The sequence below is a fragment of the Mus pahari genome, chromosome 8 (assembly GCF_900095145.1).
Source record: "Mus pahari chromosome 8, PAHARI_EIJ_v1.1, whole genome shotgun sequence".
Taxonomy (NCBI): Eukaryota; Metazoa; Chordata; class Mammalia; order Rodentia; family Muridae; genus Mus; species Mus pahari.
In genome coordinates this window covers 47,423,005-47,448,382 of record NC_034597.1, presented here as the reverse complement: position 1 = coordinate 47,448,382, position 25,378 = coordinate 47,423,005, and the positions used below count along the sequence as shown (strand labels likewise).

The following is a 25,378-nucleotide window of genomic DNA, read 5'->3' as shown; positions in this document are numbered from 1 at the left end:
TGGAAAGGGCCGGATGCCGAGTCAGACCTGGGGACTGGTCCCGGTCGAACACCCCTCCTTGGGCGGGGAAAGATGCCGGATGACCGGAACCAGACACGGGTTCCTTCCCAGAAGCTGTGACTCTTCTCCAGTCCGCCCTCTCCCCAGCAGTGCACTGGAACCAAGATGGCTCACTTCCTAATATTCTTAAGTGTGCCCCCTGAGCACACATTGTCCTCAGTCTCCTGTTCCCTTTTCCAGCGCTGTAGCCCAAAGCCAGCTGCAATAGCAGCAGATACCCCATCCCACGGGAAATCCTGCAGGGTCGGGAAGGCCACTGTACTGAAGAAGCTTAAGCTGAATGCCACAGATCCCATCAAGTCAGCATGCAATAGGCTGAAAGTTTACAAAACCACTGTTCTCTAATGTGCTGCTGCCCAAAAGAAGCCTGGCTGAGGGATTGTGAGGGAAGAGTTCAAGAGGAAAGCTCTATGCTTGCAGATTATCCAGGGGCAAAATAGGAGAAAGAACAAAACCCCCCAACCATCCCACCAAATCCACAAGGACAACAACAAATTCCAAAGCAAGACGGAAATCACATGTCCTCTTCTTGTGCCCCGTGTGCTGCACTCTGGAAACACCCTCAGATAGTAATGCCACAATGACACTTGGCTTTAGAAAATATCTTTTACTTAAAAACAAGGCCTCACTGGACCTGTCAACATAGTCATACATGCCACACATGAATACATCTAACAGTTACAACACAAAACATGACTGACATACCATGATTGCTGGCGAGGGCTCGGCAATGTTTTCCTAAAAATAAATATTAGCACTTAAGTCACTGGTACCCTTTGCTGAGGTTAAACTCCAGCAAACAAAAAGTTCGTTTGGTGGATTTAGAGGGTCTGCTGGGACTCTGTGAGGGTAAGAAAGTTAGGCCTGAGGAATCATAGCCTCACTTAAGACGGACCCCAGCATACGCCTTGGACACACAAGGGTATTTAACACAGTGACCTTTATATATGTATAAATATATTCTTCCCTGTGCTGATATCTGAACTTCACATAATTTAAAATAAGGAGTCAGACATAGAGATGAAAATTCTATATAAACAGTTAAATCTCAGCCTTAAAATACAAAACCTAAGTGTGCTTCATACAGTTTTCAGTACAAAAGTCTCCCTCGTATGGGGTTCGGCAGCGTCCACATTGTGCAGAGAACTCCTAAGGAGTAGCCAGACATGAAGAAGAGGAAGAAGAAGGAGAACATCTCTGATATGCCACTGGGAGACTTGTGAGTGACATGGTCTCAGTAATACATGTTCTTGTCCCACCAGCCTGTGGAGGTAGAAAAAGGTAAATCAGAACTAGAGTACCAGTGAGAGGCAGAAATCACAGTGCTGGACGCGGGGGGCACAGCTGGAAGAATAAACATAAAGTTCATTTATATCATTACTCACTTCCAGGGTAGAGCCTGATGAACAACTTCCGCATCTCGTCATACACCCAAATCAAAATGGCATGTGGGACAGCCACAAACCAGTACTGAGCCCTGGAAACAAAAAGAGGAAAGTGAGACCTGGCTTGTCCAAAGAGATAGCCCAGACCCTGGTCAACAGTGGAGGCAGGGGTGGAGGCTTCTCTCTTAGTTTTACCTGCCTCAATAGACATGACATATGTGTTACACCACACAGCACAGGCCTGCCAAGGTCCTTACTTAACCTGAGCTGGGACTGCTAAAAGAAGCCTTGGTCTTTGAGGAAGCCTGCTGGATGAGAGTGGTGATGGTCCAGTTAGGACTGGAAGATGAAGGGATGGGTTTCCATAGCTTGGGATCCATTTAATCTCTTTGGGAAAACTGGAAGAAGAGCCTGTCGGAACCCTAGTGTTTATTCCCATTATGATAGCTCAGAAGAGAAGCCAGCTTCTTGCTCGGTGCCACTGAAGGTCAACTCACCTGAGCATGGTAAAGCTCAGAGCTGTGACACTCCCAAGACCATAGGAAAGGATCAGCGCAACGATGATCTGTGAGATGATCCCCACCCAGATGACTTTGTTTCTGCAACACACACAAAAGCAAACAGATGCTGAATTTCCAAGGTCATGCCCCCAACAGAGCATGCCACAGGCCCAACCAACACCTCATATATTACAGGTGTGGACTGTTAGAGGGTCCTGAGACCTTTGCTATCCCCATGTGACAGGCTCATTACCCTGAGGTTAGGCATGGAGGTACCTGAAGAGTCCCTGCTGGAAGATGGAATTCCTCCGGGTTTTCCTGATGATCAGATCTGCAATTTGTTGAACCATGATGGCAACAAAGAAAGCCGTTGAACCTGTCCATTCCAGGTATTTTCTCTGATACCTTGTCTGTCAAGAGGAAGAGGCAGATGAGACCCTGGAGGAAATCTGACCCTTTCTTCCCACTTCACCTAGATTAAGGGTAGACTATATCCTTGTGTTCAGAAAGACATTCTTTTAAAACATGATAAGGGGAATGACACTAACTTATATTGCCCAATGTGGCTATTGACTTGCTTACACTTCCACTACAATTGTCAAACTAATGCAAAAGGTGAGTTTGAGAGGCTAGTGAGATGGCTCAGTGGTTAAGAGCCCTGACTGCTCTTCCAGAGGTCCTGAGATCAATTCGTAGCAAACACATGGTGGCTCAGAACCATCTATAGGGGGATCTGAAACCCTCTTCTGGCATGGAGAAGAGCATATGCAAATAGAACACTCATACATTAAATACAATTTTTAAAAAGTGAGTTTGACAAGATTTTGCTGACATGACCCTGATATAGCTGTCTCTTGTGAGGCTATGCCAGTGCCTGGAAAATATAGAAGTGGATGCTCACAGTCATCTATTGGATGGATCACAGGGCCCCCAATGGAGGAGCTAGAGAAAGTACCCAAGGAGCTGAAGGGTAACCCTATAGGAGGAACAGCAATATGAACTAACCAGTACCTTCTGAGCTCATGTCTCTAGCTGCATATGTAGCAGAAGATGACCTAATAGGCCATCATTGGGAGGAGAGGCCTTTGGTCTTGCAAAGATTATATGCCCCAATACAGGGGAATGCCAGGGTCAGGAAGCAGGAGTGGGTGGGTTGGGGAGCAGTGCAGGGGAAGGGTATAGGGGACTTTTGGGATAGAGTTTCAAATGTAAATGAAGAAAATATCTAATAAAAATGTAAAAAAAAAAAAGTGAGTTTGAGAGATGAGGCTGTTTTCTCAAAAGCCAAGTCACTGTTACCAAGGGTCTTCTAGACTTAGTAACTGAGAAGCATCCAAGTTTGCCTCATCAAGACCATTCAGGTAAGTGGTTTTCTATGACATCATGGATAGGCAGTGAGAAGAGAGGAGGAGGACCAGGTGGCACTGGCCTAAGAACTCTTGACTTACCCATTCCTGCCCATAGCTGTCTTCCAAGTCATTTATGTCATCTGTTTCCCATGCTACCCTCAGGTTGATGAGAGAGGTGGGCCAAAAGCCCTGCTGTGCATAGACGGTGAAATAGACGAGGAAAGCTCCCAGGGCTTGCATGAGACCTGAAAGAGTGACAGGTTCCAGTGTGAGTGCTATGCTGGGCCCAGAGAGCCGCCCAGTTCCTGTGCTCTTCTGGGTCATCCTCCCACCCTGCCTAGGACTGGATGAGTTCTTTGGGAAAGATCTTAATATAGTGAGGCACGGGTAGGCAGGGTGACCAACGATGCTACACCCTCCTCATACCAATGTGAAGGTAAGAGTAGATGGCCAGCTGCTTGTTCACCAGTCTGTCTTTCTTCTTGTGGCGAGGTTTCCTATTCATAATGTCACTTTCTGCTTTCTCATAGGCCAAGGCAATGGAGGGGATCTAGAGAAGGAAAGATCCCATGAAACCAAATCCTGGAAGGCAGAGCAATGGCAAGCAAGGGCGGGTCAGAGTAAGGGTGGGAGTAAGTGGGTGATGGAGATGGGGAATGGGTATTTCCAGGGTGCAGATAACAAGGGTGTATTGTTTATATGGGATTTAAAAAATCCTTCTTTAAAAATCAGTCTGCTTTTAAAAATCACCATGCTCTGGCAATTCTAAATAAAGCCCATTATTGCTTTATTTAGAATTTTTTTTAGTTACCATCCTTCCTCTTTGGCATGTACAAAGCAATGTTGTACAACAGTGGTACTCTCACAGGTCCTACCATTAAGAAAGCCCCTAAAAGACAGAGCCCTATCCTTACATTCAGACTTCCCAATTTGGGAGGTCTGGGCTAGGCTAGGGATTTTGTAATTCAAAACTGGTCTACACTTGGAGAATCACTGCGGGGTGAGAAAATGATCATGTGTAGAAATTCCTGGAATATTGGAATATGAATACATTCTGTTTAGGAAGGTTATCTCAGATGTAAAGATAAAACATCTTTTATTTTCACCATAAAGCAGGGATCAGACCTAGATGCTGCACAAAAGTGAGGAAAGAGGCAATGGTCAGGGCCATCTTTGTACTGTGACTTCAGATTGCTCTCTGTTGGGTTTCTTCTCCTTGGCCTGGGTAAGCCAGAGCCATATGGGGGCTGTAAGGTGGGCTGTAAGACTATTAATAGTCTTAGGTGGGTGACTATTGGAAACAACAACAAAAATCTGAAAAACTCAGACAAACACACACAAAATACCCCTCACTGCAAGACCCAGCCCCAGCTAAACAACAAAAACCGAACCTACTATTTTGTTCTGTGTTTAGCTAGGCAGTTGCAGATCACAGTTCTCTAACTTAACATGGGTGGCTGTGGGGCCATCACTTTAAGGCACCAACTCTTCCCCAGAGCATGGTTGTGTGATCACTTCTCCAAACAAGAGGAGATGAAACTGATGGTATATTCTTCGAGAGGTCAAAACTCATGTCTTTAGACTGAAAAAATTCAGTACTGGGGATCAAGCCCACTTCGTAAAAATCTCATGGAGTAAAATCATTTCTTTTCCCAAAACTTGACAGATATCTCTAGTCCACTGCTAGGAAGCATGGTCTATGAACCAGAAGGATAAATGTCTCCTGGGAGCTCATTAGAGATGGAGAAATGGCCAATGATACATGAGGTTCTTGGCAGCAACAGGTATGACCTTTATATCCTTGGGTCTATTATCAGAACATTTAGTACCACTTACAATGTCTGTGCCCAGGTCGATGAATAGGATAGTGATGGTGCCAATAGGCAGGGGGAGCCCAGCAACAATGTAGATCAAAAAAGGGCAGAGCTCAGCGATGTTCTTTGTCAGGGTATAAGCAATGGTCTTCTTCAGGTTGTCAAAAATCAGGCGACCTATAGATGATATGTCTCTTTATAGGACTTGCTTCTGGTCTCCCAGGAAACCTGGCTACCAGGAAGACACTCCCCCAAGACCCCACTCACCTTCCTCCACCCCTGTGACTATAGATGCAAAGTTGTCATCTAGCAAGACCATGTCAGCTGCATTCTTAGCAGCGTCAGAACCTGCTATCCCCATAGCAATTCCGATGTCTGCCTTCTTTAGTGCTGGAGAGTCGTTCACTCCATCACCTGTCACTGCAACAACTGCATCCTGTGGAGACCCAGTGGGAAAACAGGAATGAGGCAGATAGACCACAGGTCCACCAGGAAGCATACCTCTACTCCTTCTGTCTTGAGGCTGGAGAACTACTAGAGCCATAAGGATCTCTTTGAGGAGAAAAGACAAAGACAATCTTAGAAGAAGGAGGAGGGAGGGAGGGAGGGAGGGAAGAGAAAGAGAGAGAGAGAGAGAGAGAGAGAGAGAGAGAGAGAGAGAGATTGAAAAAAGATCATGCACAGATATTCTTGACATTATTTCTCTCAAGCAGTATGGGATATCAGGTATGTGTACAGCATTGACAATATATTTGGTATTATGAGCCATCTGGAGATTATTTAAAGTCCGGGAAATGTGAGTACTTTCTTTTTTTTTTTTTTTTTTTTGGTTTTTCGAGACAGGGTTCCTCTGTATAGCCCTGGCTGTCCTGGAACTCACTTTGTAGACCAGGCTGGCCTCCAACNCAGAAATCCGCCTGCCTCTGCCTCCCGAGTGCTGGGATTAAAGGCGTGTGCCACCACGCCCGGCTATGTGAGTACTTTCTATATGAACATTCATCAGTTTTAGAAATAGGACTTGAGTGGTGGTGTGCTCTGTACTAGTAGGTATTCCAGAAACTACTCCTCCATAGTCAGCAAGGGATGGTCATTTCTTATGCCTCACTTCTGTCATTGTTTGTATTTACTTATAGAACACCTTTCTAGGGCTGGAGAGATGGCTCAGCAGTTAAGAGCACTGATTGCTCTTCCAGAGGTCCTGAGTTCAATTTCTAGCAACCACATGGTGGCTCACAACCATCTGTAATGGGGTCTGATGCCCGAATCTTCTGGTGTGTCTGAAGATAGCTACAGTATGCTCATATACATAAAATAAATAAATCCTTAAAACAAAACAAAACAAAACAAAAGAAAGCCTTTCTATATCTATACACTACCACAGTCACAAGTGTCTGAGTGGCTTCTTCACCAGGGTCTATGTTCTTGTGACAAAATAAAGACAGACAGTGTGTGACTCTGTGATGTTCTCAAAGACAAACAGAACTTCAGTCCTCCCAACATGTGCTCCATGTTTCCCAGTGGCTAGGCAGGCCTTCCAGTCCTCTGGGAGCTGCTGCTGACCCACCTGCCTCTGACAACCCTCCACAATGATCAACTTCTGCTGGGGTGATGTCCGGGCAAATACAATTTCTTGGTAGTTGATTAAAAGCTCATCCAGTTGTTCTGGGGTCATGTCCTTCAGTTCCATGCCAGTCACCACAGCGGCTTTCGCTTCTCTAAAAGGGCCAGAGGGAACAGGATGAAGCCAAAGGCCAGGTCATGTAGCGAAACAATTCTGGGCATGGTTTCTATGTCAAAATGTTAGCTGAGGCTAAAACAGGAGACCATTTCCTGTTGTCCTATGACCATGGGAATAAAATGTCAACTAGCCTTTTCCTTCCAGAGATGGGCAAGCACCCTAGGTCAAGATAAGAAGGAAAACACATTTCTTCCCTTCTTATAGCTGCCTGAATGTGTGGTTATGTAGGTGATTATGAAGGCAGAGCTGACGAAGCAAATAAATAAAAAGTATTGACACAAAGTGTGCATTTGTGCTGGGGAGGTAGCATGGCCTTGTGGCAGAGGACTAGGCTAGCTTCGACAAAGTGAACAAACAAGCAAGCAGAATAAATAAATAAGTAAATAAATAATCCATTTCACTCCTGGGCCATGTGGTGGCGACTGGCATGAAATGTGTCATCCTATTAGTGACCATTCTAAACATATAAACCGGCCCCAGTCCTGGCTTTTTGCATAGGGCTGTTTATTTATATAAAGGAGCAATAACAAGTCTAGGTTTGCCAACTGTGCCCAGAGGCTCTCACTACCTGATAATCATTCATCACCTGGCAGTCGTGTGTTCCTATGAAGCGTGAGTGCCTGGGTAATCTTGGTCCTTGTTCTTTCCCTTCTCCCAGATTCATGAGAGAAGATCCCAGTGGTAACCTACTTAGCCCACCATTCTGAAGTCTCTGATTCTTTATGCCATTCAGAGCCTACGCAGCTCCTCCCCTTTTTTGTCTCCTCATTAGATCTGTTGTATTTTCCACCTCCTTGGCTAGATGGGAGGCTCCCCACAGGTGGGGACGGTACCTATTCTAGTGTCTGATATAAAGCCTGGCAGGCATATAGCTGGAAGGCCATAATGAGGTTGAAAGAATTGATGGATAAATGAATAAAAGAATGATAGGTGGATGGATAGCACACAGACATGATTAAAAGAATAAAGCTCCCATTCTTCTTGATAAGTAGAAAAAGAGAGTCTGTTTGCATGATTCCACATTATGAAGTCAACTGAATACATAAATAAATGCCCAAGAAGTTCACTGTCAGGGTGGTATGAGTGAAACTATACCAGAATGATTCTTAACATCCTTAATTCTACAACGGGGTCACTAGCAGGTAATTTCATCTAGTCTTTATCTTACTTTTTCTAAGCTGGGCAAAAGGTTTCCAGAGCTGCTGTCCTGTGCTGCATAATATTTCCAATCAATGATGCAAGATCCATAAGAGCATCTTGCCTGGTGATTTTATCTTAATTGCTCTAAACGCACTCTTGGATGTTCACGCAACAATAGAACTACACTTTCTATAGGGCATAGCCTATTGTTAAGCTACAGCCAAATTCACTTCATTGAGTTTTGAAATACCAGGGAAGGGTATTCATGTGATTGGCATGTACCAGATACGCAATAAAGTTTTCAGTGAATGAATGAGTGTAAATTATAAATCAAGCCAACATAGCTCAACCCTGGGAGGGTGTTAGCCAGAGGATAGTTTGTTCCCACTAGTGAAATTCTTCAGAGTCAGCAGGGCCCAGTGTGTAAGAACTCAACCTTCTGCCCCATTGGTTCTGTGGCTACCTTTTGTTGACTTGCTCCACAGCGATGTTGCGGCGTTTTGCAATGTCTTCCACAGTCTCATTGTTGGCTGATATGATTCCTACACTCTTGGCAATAGCTTTGGCTGTGATAGGGTGATCACCTGTGACCATGATAACCTAGAACACAGACAACAGAAACTCATGGGTAGTGAGGGGCTTTGCTGGCTAAGTAGAGGTTTATGGGTGAATATTTACTAAAATACTGCCTACTCTCACAGGATGTAGACAGTGATGGTTTTACTCATGGGCAATTCTGGATTTCAGACACCACTGTTTCTGAAGGAAGCACTGGTCCTGTCTGAACCTACACTTTCTCCCAGGCTTCTTACATATCCCCCTGGACACTAGAGGAAGCCTTCCCCTTTGCCATCATTCTCATTCGTAAAGGGTCCTATAGATGTCTCCTAGAGACAGTCGTAAGCTGCTTTAACAGTCCTGATGCTAACACAGAGGTGAAATTCACATTTGACTTCCATATCATAAAGACAAATGGATTATGGAAAATAAAGTACTAAAACCTTTCATCTAGGGCAGTGGTTCTCAACCCTTTGACGGTCATGTATCAGATATCCTACATATCAGATATTTACATTTCAATTTATAGTAGTAGCAAAATTATAGTTATGGAGTAGCAAGGAGAACATTTTAGGTTGGGGGGGGTCACAACATGAGAAACTGTATTAAAGGGAAAAAGCATCAGAAAGGTTGAGAACTACTGCCCTAAGGCAATATAACGTCTAATTCATGGCCCCAGCAAGTTCTTCTCACTGTAGGTACCGTATTGGCTCACCCCACATACATTGCTTGCTTTTGAGGATAGTTATCCAAATCTCAGCAGTATAAAGGAAGAGGTCTAAAACAGAAATGATGATGTCTGCGTGAACATAACTGAAGACTGACGCTGCGCTCTGATGATTGTTCTTAGAAACGGGTATAACCCAGAGGAGGAAAATAGCACTCACCTTGATCCCCGCACTCCGACATTTGGAGACCGCATCTGGCACAGTAGACCGAGGAGGGTCAATCATGGACAGAAGCCCCACAAAGCAGAGATTGGAAGTGGGGAAGTTTATGGAGTCTACATCAAATGTGTAGCTTTGGGGAAACTCGTCTGCTGGCAAGTAAAGGTGACAGAAACCTGGAAGAGAAAAGCACTTTGGGGTAAGTGAAACCAGGACTTAAAAAAAGCAGGAAAAGAGTGGGGAGATGGTTGTGTGACATGGTGGTGGGGGAGGGGACATGCTTAACATATGGGAGGTACTAGGCAGCAGCTGCTGGGTATGAGCCCCATCTGCAGTCTCTGGGGTTGAGGTCAAAGGCATTCCTGTGTCTGGTAGCCCTCCACGATCATGTGACTTCCATCAGGTTTTATATCAAATAATCTCCAGCATTTCTCGCTGCTTCAGTAAGCAGGCGAGAGGTCAAACAGGAGGTTCCTAGAGTGACTCTAGTCACATGGAGGCTAATCTTTTGTTGAAAAGATTGCTTGGTGCTGTAGGTTGTGTAGTGTGTGTTTAAATCATTAGCATCTCATTTATGCACCTTATCTGCTGTGCAAACTCAAATAGCCTGTGGAAGCACACATTCCACAGATTCCCAGTTGAGTGGTAAGTAAGCACTTTCATGGCGTTTAATGAACCTTATCGTCAGTCACGGGCTGTGAATTCATCATTCTGTAGCTCTGAATAGGTGCCATTGGTCAACCCATGATTCTGACAGTGGAACACACTAACCCATCATACCACTTCAGAGATAGTATTTCTAAAGTTCCTTCCATCTCTAACATGCCTCGTCTCAGTTCCTAAGTTACCTTTCCCCTGCTCATAAAATGAGATAAGTAATCCTTTCTGAAGTCACCATTCCCTTGTAGGAAGTCTCAGGGTCTGCACACTTGCCTGGTAGAGTCCCCTTGCTTGACTCTTCTTCATACTCCCACTACCTTGCTTGTATCACAGACCCACTCTCTCCCTTGTTCAGTGAAATGAAAGCTGCCTCTTAGTGAGACCTCTCCTCCCAGTCAGGGTGATCTTTAACAAACCCTGAGTGTAACTCTGACCAGCTCATCCTTGTGGCAAAGCTTTCTATATTCTCTCCAAACTTTAAGACAAAACGCCAGTTCCTCAGCAAATATTAAATTACTCTACATCATGGCCTCAAGTTGTCTCCCCAGCCCTGTTTCCTGTACCTACTCCAGCTCGCCCATCCTGGGACACTGCATGGACCACTTGCTCCACCATATGCATAAATCTCATCCCTTTTTTCTTCCTCTTGCTCTCTGCAGTTCTCTCACATGAATACTTTCCCTTCCCCCCACCCCTTTCAAATTCTGCAACCAAAGGTCCAATTTAAAATGTGATTTCTTCTATAAAGTCTCTGGCTATGTCTGGAATCAACCCCATTATCTCAGTGTTACCTCTTCCATGCTTCTCTCTTGTTTATATATGGTTTTCTTTTCTTTCAGGGCTGGGAATTAATCCCAGGACCTCACACATGTTAGGCAAATGCACCACCACTTAAACTACACTCCAGCCCCCCATGTTCTTCTTTATATGATCATGTGAAGTCGTGGCTACTCTGCTGGCTAGTGGCACTTCTTTCATGACTCTGGGGAGATGAATACAGGCGTTCTATAACACTCACCCAACACACGCTCTCCCAGACCACCCAGCTCCATGTAGGCCGTGTGGAAGGCATCGGCAGAGCTCTTGTCCAGTGGCTGCTCCTGGCCGTTGATCATGATGGTGCTGCACTTCTCTAAGATCCTCTCAGGGGCCCCTTTCATCACCATGAGGAAGCGCTTGTCATTTGGGTCCTCGGTCTCATGGATGGAGAGCTGGGAGGGCATGGATTGGGCAGGTTAGCAATGGCATCTTATCCATGATTCTTCCAATTAGCAACAGGACAATTGGGGGTGGGGGGACATTGTTTTCTTGCCATTTGCCCTCAGAGGATAAAAGAGGGGGAAGAGTTATGACACTCCCAAGCATAGTCTGTCTTTTGGGATTTGTAACTAATTAAAAAAACTAGATTTGGGTGACCCAGAAGGGCATGGTGAGCTGGAACCCACACTAGGTACAGCTTGTGTTTCAGACACTGGCCCTTTAAAGCCCTTTGAGGAGGTCAGGTGTGCTCATGTTTGAGTAAGCTATGGACAATGATGTTGCAAGAGTTGGGACTAGAAAAGCCCTTGTCTCACTTCTCCCTCCTAGTGATGAATAGCCATATTTTGCATGTGCTTGTTAAACACACACACACACACACACACACACACACACACACACACCATGTACACCTACACACACATGTGCACCTTGGTTTTTGAGAACCTCTCATTGGCTTGGCGTTGATCCACTGGCTAGGCTGGTTGACCAGGAAATTCCAGAGATTTGTCTGTCTCTGCACCCCCCCCCCAGACCCAGCTTTTCACATGGGTCCTGTATATCAGACTTGGGTCCTTGAGTTGGCCAGGCAAGCACTTTGCTGGCTTAGACATCTCCCCAGCCTTGAACAGCCATTTGTAAATGCTGAACTGCCAAGGTTAGTAGGAATTCCTGTGCCCCCCCTGACTCAGGATGGATCCAGTTTTACTATCTGGATATAATGGGAGATGGTGGAAATATAGAGAAGAAGGCACTGTTAAAAGCAGTCATTTCTCCTTCTCCTTCTCCTTTTCCTCCTCCTCCTCCTCCTCCTCCTTCTAAATAGTGCTTAATATGAATTACACTCAGAGCTGTGTAAATGCAAGGCGGACTCTCTACCATTGAATCAGATGCTCCAGGCCAGGAAGCTTTTGAAATCTTTTTTGGAGAAAATGAGATATACAGAAAATTGCAACTGCATTGGGATTAACAGTTGATTCAAATCAGTAGTTGCTAGTCCCTAATAGAGGAGTTAGAGAGGGACTGAAGGAGTTGGGTTTGCAACCCCATAGGAAGAACTACAATATCAACCAACCAGACCCCCCCAGAACTCTCAGGGATTAAGCCATCAACAAAGGAGTACACGTGGCTCCAGCTGCATATGTAGCAGAGGATGGCCTTGTCATGCATCAATGGGAGGAGAAGTCCTTGGTCCTATGAAGTCTCAATAGATGCCCCAGTGTAGGGGAATCTAGGGTGGGGAAGTGGGAGTGGGTGGATGGGTGGAGGAACATGCTCATAGAAATAGGGGGAGGGAGGATGTGATAGGGTGTTTCTGAGAGGGAGGGAAACCAGGAAAAGGGATAACATTTGAAATGTAAATAAAGGAAATATCCAATAAAAATAATAGAAAGAAAATAGGTTTGCTAGGTCTAGTTTTAGTGACCAAGAAAAAACATCAAGTCAACCAATTAAATCAAAACTTAACCCAACCCAACCTAACTCAAACTGAAGCACCTCCTGTGTTGATTACCATCATCCTTCCTTTTCTGAATGGTAGGACAGAGCTCAGTGGCAGAGTTTGCCTAGCACACATGAGACCCCATGGTTCCATCCCCAGCACCACCAAGAAAAAGCTCTAGAGTGAGGTGGTGACATCACCTACCATGACTACACTTATTATTCAAAGCCCAAGTCACACCCCTGGCACTCTGCAGGAAATCCCATCTGCAGTAGGAAACTGGGCAGACAAGTTATGGGTCAGAATTGAAGAGGACAGTCGTGATTGGTTGCTGCCATTGTTGGAGCGATTCAAGGCTGCTAGGCAATGATGGCCATGCTCTTCCTGAAGAGCGAGTAGAAGGGATGCCCCTACCAATGGCGTATAGAATGGAAGTAAAACATAATTTGTCTGGTTCTCAGAACTTGTCTCCTTCAAGGGCAGTCTCAGGCAAGTTTTCTTTATGTGGCTTCCACGACATTTCTGCATCTGTGCGGTAACTGTATAGATTTTAGTGACTGTTGAAACTGGTCACTTAGACACTGTGAGACTATGATCACAATACATTCTAAGGGTTTCTAATTCCTATTCTATATATTTGGATTTACTGGTCTTACCTCATAGGTCTGTTACAAGTATTAAGTGAGATAAAAATAGAGAAAGTGCCTAATTTATATAGTTGGTTCTTTTATCCTTAGGAGATTGGCACCAGAGCCCAAGAATATTAAAATCTAAGATGCCCCTCATACCCATTATATTACAGGACATAGTATTTGCACAGGAGCTAGGCACATTTTTCATAAACCTTAAATAACCTATTTAATATGTTAGTGCTATGTAAACAGAGAGTGTTCCAAGTCTGTCTGTCTGTCTGTCTGTCCCTGTGTGAGCACACATGTAGGACACATGGACTGTTCTTAGGAGCAGACCCTAAGAAGTTCTTTGCTTTTCTTTCCCTACCTTACTTCAAGGATTGCAAGGTTGGCTTTATGTCTTTTGGTGGTTATTAGAAAGCAGGAGGAAGAGGAGGAGAAGGAGAACAATGACACCACTTGCAAACCTGACCTGGTTTGGCCAATACTTGTGCCCATATCTCCCACCTCTCCAAGATTCACAAGTGGATGAGTACAGATGTTGTGCTGTTCTAGTGACAAACAAAAACAGCCAGTTGTGAGGGGAAACTCACCTGAAATTTGTTGGTAGAATTAAAAGGAATCTCAGCCACTTTGTGGTTTCTTTTCCTAATGTCCATCACATCGCCCAAAATAACCTCTGAGAACTTTAGCAGAGCAGTTTCTGAGGCATCTCCAACCACAACTCTCTGGGAATCAAGAGATAAACGTTTACAGAACATCAGCCCCTAGTTCTTATGTGACTGTTTTCAACAAACCAACTTGCCTTTAACACACCAACAACATGTGGTTGACTAAACTTATGGCCTAGCTGAAGAGACAAACTCACCGCTCTCCGCGATTGAGCCAGGACTGTGGTAAGAACATAAAGCAATGGCACCACCTACAGGCACGATGGAAGTTTGTGAAAGCAAGAGCTCTATTGTGTAATGGGGCTTCCTGAGCTATGGTCTACATGAGTAAGAGACAGATTTCGGGGGGGGGGGGGGGGAGAAAGCCTTCTAGAATGCACTGCCAGGGGTAGATGTACAGGAGTGTGTGGTAAGACAGTAAGCAGTCTGTCATCAAAACTCAAGCAGCAGGAAACAGGGACTCACATGAAGGTAAAACCAATCAGTATTAAAAAAATTAGTGGCAGATGAAAAAGATGGAAAGGAAGGCTAAAAGCAAGGGAGGCTTGTGAGAGGTGGATAGGTCAGCGAAAGGCAGTCTGGCAACTTAGATTCAAGTACTGATCATAATAGAAGTGTGAAGTTGTGTATATTTCAAACCTACAATGGGAGGACTTGGTGGCTCACTAGGTAGAAGAAAATCAAAGATAATCTCCAAAGCCTTTGGCCCAAAGACAGGAGAATGACTATGTCAATGCGAACATTTTGACATCCTGTGGACTGGAAGCCAGGTTGGGCACAGAAATAACAGAGAGACAAATCAGCTTTGTGGAGGGCAGGGAGAGGGAAGGGAGGGAGAGAGAGAGGAGAGGAGAAGAGAGGGAGGGAGGGAGGGAGAGAGAGAGAGAGAGAGAGAGAGAGAGAGAGAGATTGATTCTTATTCAGTGTTCCAAGACCACTTGATGTCCTGCATTCTAGTCAAGAGGAGGATGTGCTATGTAAGATCAGACCTCTTATTTCCACCCAACTGCATTTTGTAGTTCAGCAAATAACATTTGGGTATCAAGGAACTCTAATTATGTCCACCTAGCTTCCAGCAGTCAGGAAATCAAGTTCAAGACACATTCTGGGAATGAGAAGGAATTTGGATTTCTGACAAACATCTTTGTAACTTTTCAGTGATAGATGGAGCGAAGGTGACCTTCTGCTCATCTCCGGAGTCAGATTTGCTCTTGCCAGAGCAAGCTTTGCCTAGTGGAAGAGACTAAATCAAGCAAGTAGAACACAGAGTGACCTCGTACAGCCTGCGACATAAGACCTAGAGTGGCAGCGGCCTTACCTTCATGATGGGGACACTCTCTTGGCCTGGCCTGAACTCTGCTCGGTTACACAGTGTTATTATCTTGGACAAGGAAGCCCAGGTTCCAGAGCTTTGGTCAAAGGCTTGTTCTGGACACAGAGAAAGAATAGTGGTCAATGTGGGCGATGGGTCTGACAGGCCCTAGTCACACCCTTCATGGAAGACCAGAGAGCCCGTTTGCTCGGGTCCTTGTCGTTGGGTTTGGATGCTCCACAAAACTCACTCGTCTGGTTTTCACTTGTATCAGCCACAAAGATCTGGTTGTCAAACCACAAGTGGGCCACAGTCATCCTGTTCTGGGTGAGGGTCCCTGTCTTATCTGAGCAGATGATGGAGGTGGAGCCAAGAGTCTCCACTGCCTCCAGATTCTTTACCAGGCAGTTCTTCTTAGCCATCCGTTTTGCCGTCAGTGACAGGGTAACCTAGCGAGAGGGGAGAAGGATGCTTTGGGGACGATCATTTTGAACTCAGGTTATCTGGGACTGACTTTCAGGAGAGAACTAGGCCAGAGGTGGTATTACAGCTACAAGTCTGGATTAGTGAGTTGAAAGCCACCCCAAAGCCCTATTAACCACAATCTTAAAAAATAGATTAAATAGCGGATGCTTCCCTTATCTCTATATTCTCTGAGTGCTCTGGAAGCCTACAGGCAGCAAAGACAACTCATGCAGTGCAACACATGCAATTAAAAAGGGAGCCCAGTTAGATGGGGTGTGGTAAGATGCTAGCCCAGCATTCACGAGGTGCTGGGTTTAATCTTCAAAACCACAAAATGAAACAAAAAACCAGGAGTGGGACCAGGAACTCAAAACCATTCTTCTCCTGTCTTTGGTCTGGACAGCACTTGGCCACTGCTCATGTAGTTAAATAGCTAGCATACAAACTCTCTCCCCTCTCCCATGGGTCGCCACAGCAGTCTGGGGAAGAGGGAGCTTTTGTCTAAGGACTGAGTTAGGTGGGCCTGGGTAAAAGGAGACAGGAGAGCTAGGTCTAAGTCTGAGGTTAGGTAAGGAAGGGGTTGAACTCCTTTATAAAAAGATGGGGTGGAGAAAAGGGATTTTAGAAAAAGCAATCGGGAGATGCATTGCACTCAGAAATTCTACAAATTTCTTATCTAGATAAAAGGGGGTGTGAAATGACCTATGTGAACTAACCTACATCTCCTGACAATGTAAAGTTTCTATGACAACACATCCAGATGTTAGAAATATCACAGTTCTTATTGTCAACCACTCTATGAAACAGTCCCATGGTGGTCTCTGGAATGGATGGCGTGTTGCTTTGGAGATGGGGCAAGCTGTGGTTCTACAGCTACCCTGGTAGGTGCCAAGAGACTCTCTAGCAGCATAAACTCACAGTGACAGTAGCCAGGAGGCCCTCTGGCACATTGGCCACAATGATGCTAATGAGGAAGATGATGGCATCGAGGACATAGTACTTCATGCACACGGCGGTGATGAAGAAAATGATGCCAATGGACACAGCCACTCCTGCCACAATATGAACAAAATGCTCGATCTCAATGGCAATGGGTGTCTTCTCACTCCCAACGCCTGAAGCCAAGGAGGCTATGCGCCCGATAATGGTGCGGTCACCTGTGTTGATGACAATGCCAGTTGCCGTACCTGCGGGAAAGAAGACATTTTACTTTAGGATTTCTGCTCACAGCCCTCTCTGGAGGCCTGCACAGGAAGCCAGAATATGACAACACATTAGTTCTCGGGTCCCCTCAATTCTACATTTTTTTTTCTGGGAAAAGCTTTAGAACAATGGACTGGAGGGATGAAAACCTCAGAGCCAAGAGGGAGAGCCATGCATCCCTGAGAGCCAACTGGCCTCACCTTCCAGGCACGTTGTAGAATAGAAGCCTATATTCTTAGTTTCCAAGGGGTTTTCGTGGGTAAACTCAGTTGAACGAGCCTGGGGCTCAGATTCTCCAGTGAGAGAGGAGTTATCTACCTGAAAGAAAATTTGAGAGTAATTCAAAATTAGCTACTTTAATCCCCACTTTTTCTTCAAAATAGGGAGAGAGTTGCTGGGTGCCTCCCAGCAATCTCCTGGAGGAAGACATCCTTGATACTCACTTTGCACCCTTGGGAAAACACCAGTCTGATGTCTGCAGGGATCTGGTCCCCTCCTTTAATCTCTACAACGTCCCCCACCACCAGCTGCTCTGCTGGAATGATCTTCTTTTCTGCATCTCGGATGACAAGAGCTTGCTGTGGAAGAAAGCCATGACAGCCACCTAAGTCTCTGGGGAACACTGTGACCTTCCCACTGTCTGCACCTATGAAACCCCAGAGTAAGGGCTGTGGACCCATGGCTGTCAGAGTGGTGAGGGAAAAACTAATGACTGCCTCGCAGTAGTTCTCGGGACCCGGAGAACTATTTTTTCTTGAGTTCTGTTCTTGGAACCAGAAAAGTCTACCATTGCTTGGCAGACAGACCAAGGCAGATGATGAAGGTAACCCCCCTCCCAGATGGCCAGGCAGGTGAGAACCAGTCAGAGAGCTAGACCCCTGCTGAGATGGGGGGACATTAATGAAGAAGCAGCCTGCTTCTTTCTTGGTGCTGCAGGAGGCATCTCCTGTACCCAAAGAATCTTCCCTTCTAGCCGCCAGTTCTTTGATTCAGGGCCAGAGAGGGTCCCTAGCTACGGACACAAGGATTCCTGGGAGAAAAATGTAGACTAGATGGATCTCCTTGGCTGTTGGTGAGGAATATTCTAGATCCGTCTGAGAGGCTGTCCAAAACGGTTCAGATCGTGTTGCACAATGACCAATGTTCTGTCCTGCTTTTCCCTTAACTGAGCATTTTCCTTGATCTCACTTCAACCTTGATCTCACCTCAACTCTGTGATGAACTAGGACTCAGAGATGTGAGCTAATCTGACCATGGTACCCCAGACAGCAAAGAGTGAGGTCACAGCTGCCATCTTACCCAGAATCCAGGAAGAGACCAGAGTTGCATGGCTCCTACTCACCTGGGGGATCATCTTACTAAAGCTTGCCATAATGTTGGTACTTTTGGCTTCTTGGTAATAAGCAAAAATCCCCGTTAAAATAACGACCAGGACAAGTATGGCGCCCAAATAGACCTGGATGGGGAGGAGAGGCAGCAGTCAAGGAACAAGATAACCCCGAATCTGAAATAGTTTAGCCTATCAGTGTGACACCCCAGTGGAACATTTCTACCTGATTCCATGTGACAAGTCACAAATACAGAGATGCTAAGAGTATTGCCAAGAATTACCTTCAGGCTATGACAATGGGTGTGCATGAAGGAAATGAAATTTGTGCTAATATTCAGATATCTTTTTTATATATACACATATTCACCACCCCACTCCCAGTCTGAAATCTAGACCATTTCTTATGCCCATGTTCCTTGGCAGTCAGTTATTCTCTGCCCTGTGCCAGCCTGAAGACCATGGATATGTCCTCCAAAGATGTGCCTATCTGATATTTAACATCAATGATCACATATGACTCCAAGCTTTTGGCAGCTGGTCTCTTTCTCGTAACGTGGTATCATCCAGTTCAATTCTTTGGGCTTGGCACTGGGTCATGAGCAGGTATAGCTGCCCTCCATGGGAAAAAGGAGAGATTAGCTTTGAGGAAAGAACATTCCAAAAACACTTCATGGTGATTCTCTTCCTCATTATGAACTAAATGTTCTGTCTGTATTCTAAAATTCACACCTATGTTGTCTGAAAATGAGATACCACTCGTGGCTGGGAGAATTTCCTCGTATTCACCACTGCCTGGTGGGTGGTAGAATCCTAGCTTTAGCCTAGTACTGTGCCCACTGATGGCCACACCCAATGACTGCTTCTCCCCGTAACCAAGGGAAACCCAGGATGTTGCTTACATTGTCCAGGGATGCAGTACTGCTGACATACTGGATCACATATGCAATCCAGCACAAGGCTGCACCTATCCACAGAAGGATGGAAAAGCCCCCCACCATCTGCTTGAGGAACTTGATAATCTCTGGCGTTTGCTTGGGAGGGGTAAGGGCGTTGGGCCCATCCCGAGCCAGGAGCTCTGTAGCTCTGATACTGGAAAGACCCTGAAAAAGCCAAGAAAAACATACATAGAAACAAGCAGTTGATCCCTGTGTCTCTGCAGGTTGTTGTTAGGCATTAACACTGCCCAAACAGGCCCTGGAAAAGCGAATTATACCTTGTTTTCCCAACTCATATATATATATATATATATATATATATATATATATATATATATATATATCTCACAAAGATTACTTTTGTTTTTATAGATGAGGTACCATGTGATATCCAATATGTATACATTACGAAATGTTTAAATTAGTTTAAACATCTGTCTCCAAAACCCATTTCTTATCCTGGATGGTGAGATAGAGATTGCACCCAGATCTAGGAAAATGTTGTACCTCTAAGCTATATTCCCAGCCCTATTTTGACTTTTTATTTTGTGACATTGATACTGACCTTGGACTTGCAATCCTCTGCCTCAGCCTCCCACGTGCTTTGACACATGCATGTGCCACCATACCCAGCACATACTATCATAGAAAACACCTTATGCACGCCTTTTCTTCCTAATTATGTTTAAGCTAGGGGCAATATCTCCGTTTTGTTCATTTTGAGTCTGCTCTAGGATCTAATGCTTTTCGCTTGGTAGGAATGCACATACTTGCTGCATAGCTGGACTCTGAGGTACCAACTGATCATTGCCCTTCTTCTTGCTGCTCTTTTTCCAGAACCCCTTTTCTCGGTAACTGTTGAACATTTCCACAAGGCTGTTCTAAAGATATTTGTAATAGTGCCTGTGATGGTCTTATGCATACTGAACACATATAAACCCCTTCACTTGTCCTGATTCCCAAACAATACAGCATGGCACCTATTTACACAGCATCTGAAGTACATCACATGTAAATGATCTAGACAGGCTTTAAAGTGTGTGGGAGAAGATGTATCTGCTCCATGCAAAGAGAGTGCCATGCCACAGGGGCGCCAGGGTTTGTGGATTCTGGAACAGAGTTCAAAATAAAACTCACTGCTGTCTCTCCTGTATTCTTTACCTTCTCACTTCCACCCACCCATCACCTTACCTCCTCTTGCCTCTAACATGGCAAACAAGATTGGAAGTTAAGTCAGATCCTCTTTCACCATGTGTTATCTATCTATCTATCTATCTATCTATCTATCTATCTATCTATCTATCTATCTATCTATCTATCTATATCTTGAGTCTGTTTTTCCCCGCCCCCATCTCTCTGTCTGTCTTCCTGGGCTACCATGTTTTAAACCATTTCCAACCTAACTTTTTGTTCCAAATTTTCTTACAGCTTTTATTACACACACACACACACACACACACACACACACACACACACACACACACACAATCTTGCAAACCCAGATTGCTCCTGACCCACTCTTACCCTATCTGACCCCAGGGTATTCCTCAGACTTACATCTGGAAGTCATTCTGAGCTCCATTCAGACACTATAGGCTGTTCTGGTCCCTCTGTTCAGAAATTATCCATCTCCCATTGTTTAGTTTCAAACTCTCCATTTTCACCAGATGTACAAAGTGAATGTTAAGCTTCCTTACACATTTGATGCATTAATGCCACGATTGCCAACCCCTGTTTGCCTTTCCTGCCAGGCCAGTGTGAATCACATAGTAAGTTTTCTCTCTCTCTTTTTTTCATTTAAACAAATGAATATTCTTCCAAGAGGTTTGAATTTTGGCTAGAGAGATAGTTCGGTGGGTAAGAACACTTGCTGCTTGGGCTTGGTTATCAGCACCAACAGGACAATGCACAGCCACCTGTAACAGTCCCAGGGGATCTGATGCCCTCTCTTCTGGTCTCTACAGGTACTGCATACATGTGGTGCATTTATACATGCCCAGCCAAAACCACACATACACATAAATATAATAAACAAACAAATGCTCTTTGAAAAGAGGCTTAAACTTTTGAAATTGAACTTGGATTTGAATCCAGAGAAGGAAGCAATACTTTTGTAGTGAAGAATTTGTAAAGTTCTAAAGTGCTCTTGTACCTTGGGCTCTGAGGTAGAGACTCTGGGACCTTACTTTCTAACAATGGACTCCACAGCCTCCAATAAAAAGAAGCCTATGCATCATTTTACTTCATAAAGCAACTTCTGGCCATGATCTACATGGAAGAAGGAAGGTCTACATCATTCTGGGGAGCACAGCTCCCTTGCTGTTTATGCCTGGGCATCTAGCTCAGTAGAAGAGCCTGACTGGGGCCATGGGTCAGGCACACCAGCAGGAGCAGGCGGAATGGCTTGTCTTAGGGTCCAGCCACACAGAAAATGGATAGTTTCACAGGTGTGGCCCTAAGCCACCCACAGCCTGAGCACACCATCTTTGTAGAGTTGGGATGCTTGCTCCCCCAGACCACCAATCCCCCGATGGCTTACCTGGGTGATGTTTGTACCATATTTCTGTTCCAAATCTGTATTACTGAGTCTGTGGTCATCCTGGAATTCACAGAAGGGAAGAGAGTAAATGACATCATTCCAAAAGACTCCACCCACTTTAAAGGCCAGAAGTAGCACTGAGGCTAGAAGGGGCCAGGAAGGCTGTCGAGGAGGGGAGAAGGCCGTATAGTAAGTAGCTGGTGCAGGGAAACCATGTCTGCTCTGTGAGTACACATAGTGCCATTGACACGCAGACACTATCCTTGGTTTTATGATCAATAGAACGCCTACTTACCTCAATCACTACCCCCCCCAACTTATGCAACCCCTGGCATCATCATCTTGATGATGACGATGAGATATGAGGTAGTTGGTACCTCATTCAGACCTGGATGCTGAGACTGGCTGGAGGTGATAAGCAAAGCTTAAGAACACGAGGGGTGAGAGTAGGAGGGAAGGGAGAGGGGGAGCAAGGCTGTGGCCATGGCCATGGTTGTGGCTGCTCTTTCTGTTCCTAAGAATTAGAGCAGCGCAGGCTCATCATTCAGAGAGATTGGTTCCGAGGCTCTACTTTGCTACAGATATCAAGGTTCAAGGGTATTCAGGCACCATGTCACAAACTGCAGGACTCTTGTGAGGCACTTTTGAGAGTGGATGGAGGGCAAGAGGCCCCTTTCTTACAACAAAGCAGGAAAATGGGCTCAGATCATGGGATTTCTCTACACAGTATTCAAAGTACTTAAAGAAAAAAAATTCATATCCTAATTATAGGCAGAGCTGAGCATGGCAGTGCCTGTACACACAGAATGCCTGTAACCTCAGGACTTGGGAGGCCCACAAACAGTGTTGAAGTTCAAGGGCACTGGTGCCACATATCAAGCATTGGCATGAACTTCATAGCAAGACCCCGTCTCCAAACACAATATAGATAAGAAGACATATGTAAAATTAGAAAACTAGCAGGCTTATGAGAGAGTGGATGTATATTCAAGTAGTAATCTCAAGGGAAAATGGTGGGTCCCGATCTTAAATGCCAGAGACACACAGGACGCAATACTTCTTTTGTGCTAGCACTGCTCTTTCCTCGGTTAATCCTATCCACAACCTTAACAGGTAAGCATTGAGTTTTCCCCTCTTTAATCAGGTCTCAGCCAGGATTCGGCCCAGTCTGGGCTTGAACTTGTGACAACTGCCCCCTTTGCCTCCTGAGTGCTGGGGTTAAAGATGTTTGGAAAGAGAACAGCGAATGTCAGTCACACTGAGATTTAAACTGACGTCAGTCCAACTTCTGAGCCATGTCCTCGAGTGGCTACCAGGAACCATGCGCACGGCAGCCTGATAGTTGGCTTTGAAATGTTTAACAAGCGCTCCAGGAAAGTTAAACAGCTCTGACTTCTAGCATTTGTTGGTTCCTCATGAGGCTTGCCGTGCCAAGTTCCCCAGTAGTGAACGATTGGCGACCGAGCCTGAAGGAGCTGTCTGCTTAAATCTGGCAGCAGCCCAACAAGCACGGGGCTTTGAGGTCTGCCAATGAACCTCCGGGGCGATCCAGTACAACCTCAAGCTCCCTTTGTCCTTCCTGAGAGGGTGGTTTACAGTTCACATCCAGGGTAAGCTGTTCATTAAAGCCATCAGCTTTAATAGCCCAGCGGCACAATAATATCACCCTTCCATAAAGAAACTTAACTTCTAAAACATAGCTCATCCCCCTACCCTCACAGACTTCGAGAAAACGGTTTCCCATTTTACATAGGGAAAGCAGGGGTGGGGTGGGGGATGGGTGGGGGGAGGGGCTTGGGGAGGGGAGTTTCCATAGCTTGATTGTGCCCAGTTACAGCTCAGTCCTAGAGAAGGGCTTATATTGAGATGACGATTGTGGAACCCAAGCCCAACATTTCTCCCCTAGAGCAGTTTTCTTTTTCTTTTTCCAGGAACACATGCAACACCTTACATGGTGAATGAGAGGAATGGGCTCTGCCTCTGACATTTACAATTAACCTCCTGGTCCTGTCTAGGACTGCCTCCAACCAGAACTCAGGAATCTGGCAGCAAGGATAGAGGAGGACACAGGAGAACAGAGCCCAACAAGTAAATATATCATCACTCTAACAACAGACAGACAAAGCAATCAAGCAACAAACAAGGAGATTGGAACCCTTCTAAGGTATTCCAAGACATGGGTGCCATTTTTTTTTTTTTTTTTTCTTTACCAGAGGAAAGTTATAACAACTTCTCTGGTGAGGGGCACCAGACTCTTTTGCCTTCAGGGGACTGACCAGATCAAGTTCTTTCTTCAGCTCCTCCTCCTGACTCTTGTTGGGTTCTGAGTCTTTGTTCTTCCCGCCCTTGAACTTTTTGTCATCTCTCTGGTCTGCCGGCTTGACGTCTTTAGTTCCATTGAGCTCCACAGAATAAATTTCTGTTTTCTGGAAGAGAAGCAGATGTGCAAATATTAGCTCCAGATAGGTCTTCTTGAGAAGGCGTCTAGTTCCTCCCAGACGGTGGGGAGATCCCTAGAGGAAGAAGAGCGCTGCTCCCTTCATCCCCAGCTGGAGAGAAAGTGGAGGACCCAGCTGTGGGAAGTCTGTCTCCCACATATAAAAAAAAAATAAAAAGAAAAATTCCCTTCTCTGTGGAGGCAGGAGCCTCATCTGGTACAGCCCCGGCAGCATCTTTCCAAGGGATCCCTTCTCTGGGGCGGGAGAGGTGGCAATGTTATCATTTTCCCTAGCACCTTGGTCCATGGGTCACACTGCTTCTTAAGGAAGCAGTGAAGTTTCAAATAGGCTCACTGCAAACGTGCCTTTTCAGACCCTTGCATCCAACAGAACCCAAGCGTCATCTCCGAATTGGAGCTTGCAGAACAGCTGCTGTGCGGCTGGCTTGGTAACCCTGGGGACCCTTCTTACACAACTACACTAACTTCTATACATTGTCTGTCCAAATTTTTACCATGTATGTTCTTGGCAGCTGGGATTGAGTTCAGTGTTAAGATCGCCCACCCCCTATTGTCCCAAGACCAAGCATTTCTTTTCTTTTTCCTGCGCTTCCCGATGGTCGTCTAAGGTCACTCACTAGACCTGGAGATATCACGCACCCGGTGCATACTGTGGCCGGTGGTCCAACCCGCTGGCAAAAGATGTAAGACACCGGATGCTGGCGTGCTGAGGTGAGCCCGGTAAGTGTGAGGATGCGCGGTTGCCTTAGTGGCGCGCTGGACTGTGGTTCGTAGAGACAAGTCCGTTCTTTTGGTGGCGGCTGCCGCGGCGGTGTGCAGGTCCGGGTCCCTGAGTGGTGACAGCGACGATGTTGGCGTTAGAGAGACAAGGCACCAACCCGGACCCAGCACGCACCTCCGCGGCCGATCGCCAGCCGCTGTCCGGGGGAGGTGGAGCGCGCCTTAAATGCCGCGCGCTCCGCCCACGTACCTGGGGCGAAGCAGCTCACTGCACCGGGGACGCCCCTGGGGTAGGAAACCCGTGGACACGCAAACCTGGGTGGG

At 45.7% G+C, this 25,378-nt stretch overlaps 1 protein-coding gene, 1 long non-coding RNA gene and 1 pseudogene across 2 annotated transcripts; 2 read left to right on the top strand and 1 right to left on the bottom strand.

Annotated features, from left to right (window-relative positions):
* Window positions 1-654: 654 nt before the first annotated feature.
* On the bottom strand, window positions 655-25,188 carry Atp12a (ATPase H+/K+ transporting non-gastric alpha2 subunit). Its single transcript, XM_021203240.1, has 23 exons — window positions 24,974-25,188; window positions 24,153-24,302; window positions 21,877-21,936; window positions 19,302-19,502; window positions 18,415-18,528; window positions 17,516-17,650; window positions 17,273-17,390; window positions 16,788-17,056; window positions 15,655-15,853; window positions 15,411-15,520; window positions 14,015-14,149; window positions 11,110-11,302; window positions 9,432-9,607; window positions 8,450-8,586; window positions 6,673-6,823; window positions 5,376-5,544; window positions 5,131-5,285; window positions 3,721-3,844; window positions 3,394-3,539; window positions 2,222-2,355; window positions 1,943-2,044; window positions 1,446-1,537; window positions 655-1,323 (listed from the first exon to the last, which is right to left on the bottom strand). Exons 1-23 carry the CDS (start codon window positions 24,980-24,982, stop codon window positions 1,295-1,297), a joined length of 3,108 nt encoding a protein of 1,035 aa, XP_021058899.1. The 5' UTR covers window positions 24,983-25,188; the 3' UTR covers window positions 655-1,294.
* On the top strand, window positions 1,452-12,738 carry LOC110325316. Its single transcript, XR_002380731.1, has 3 exons — window positions 1,452-2,140; window positions 9,395-9,630; window positions 10,931-12,738. It is a non-coding gene; the product is annotated as an uncharacterized LOC110325316 (long non-coding RNA).
* Window positions 25,183-25,378, top strand: part of LOC110325084 — a 72,185-nt pseudogene continuing 71,989 nt past the window's right edge.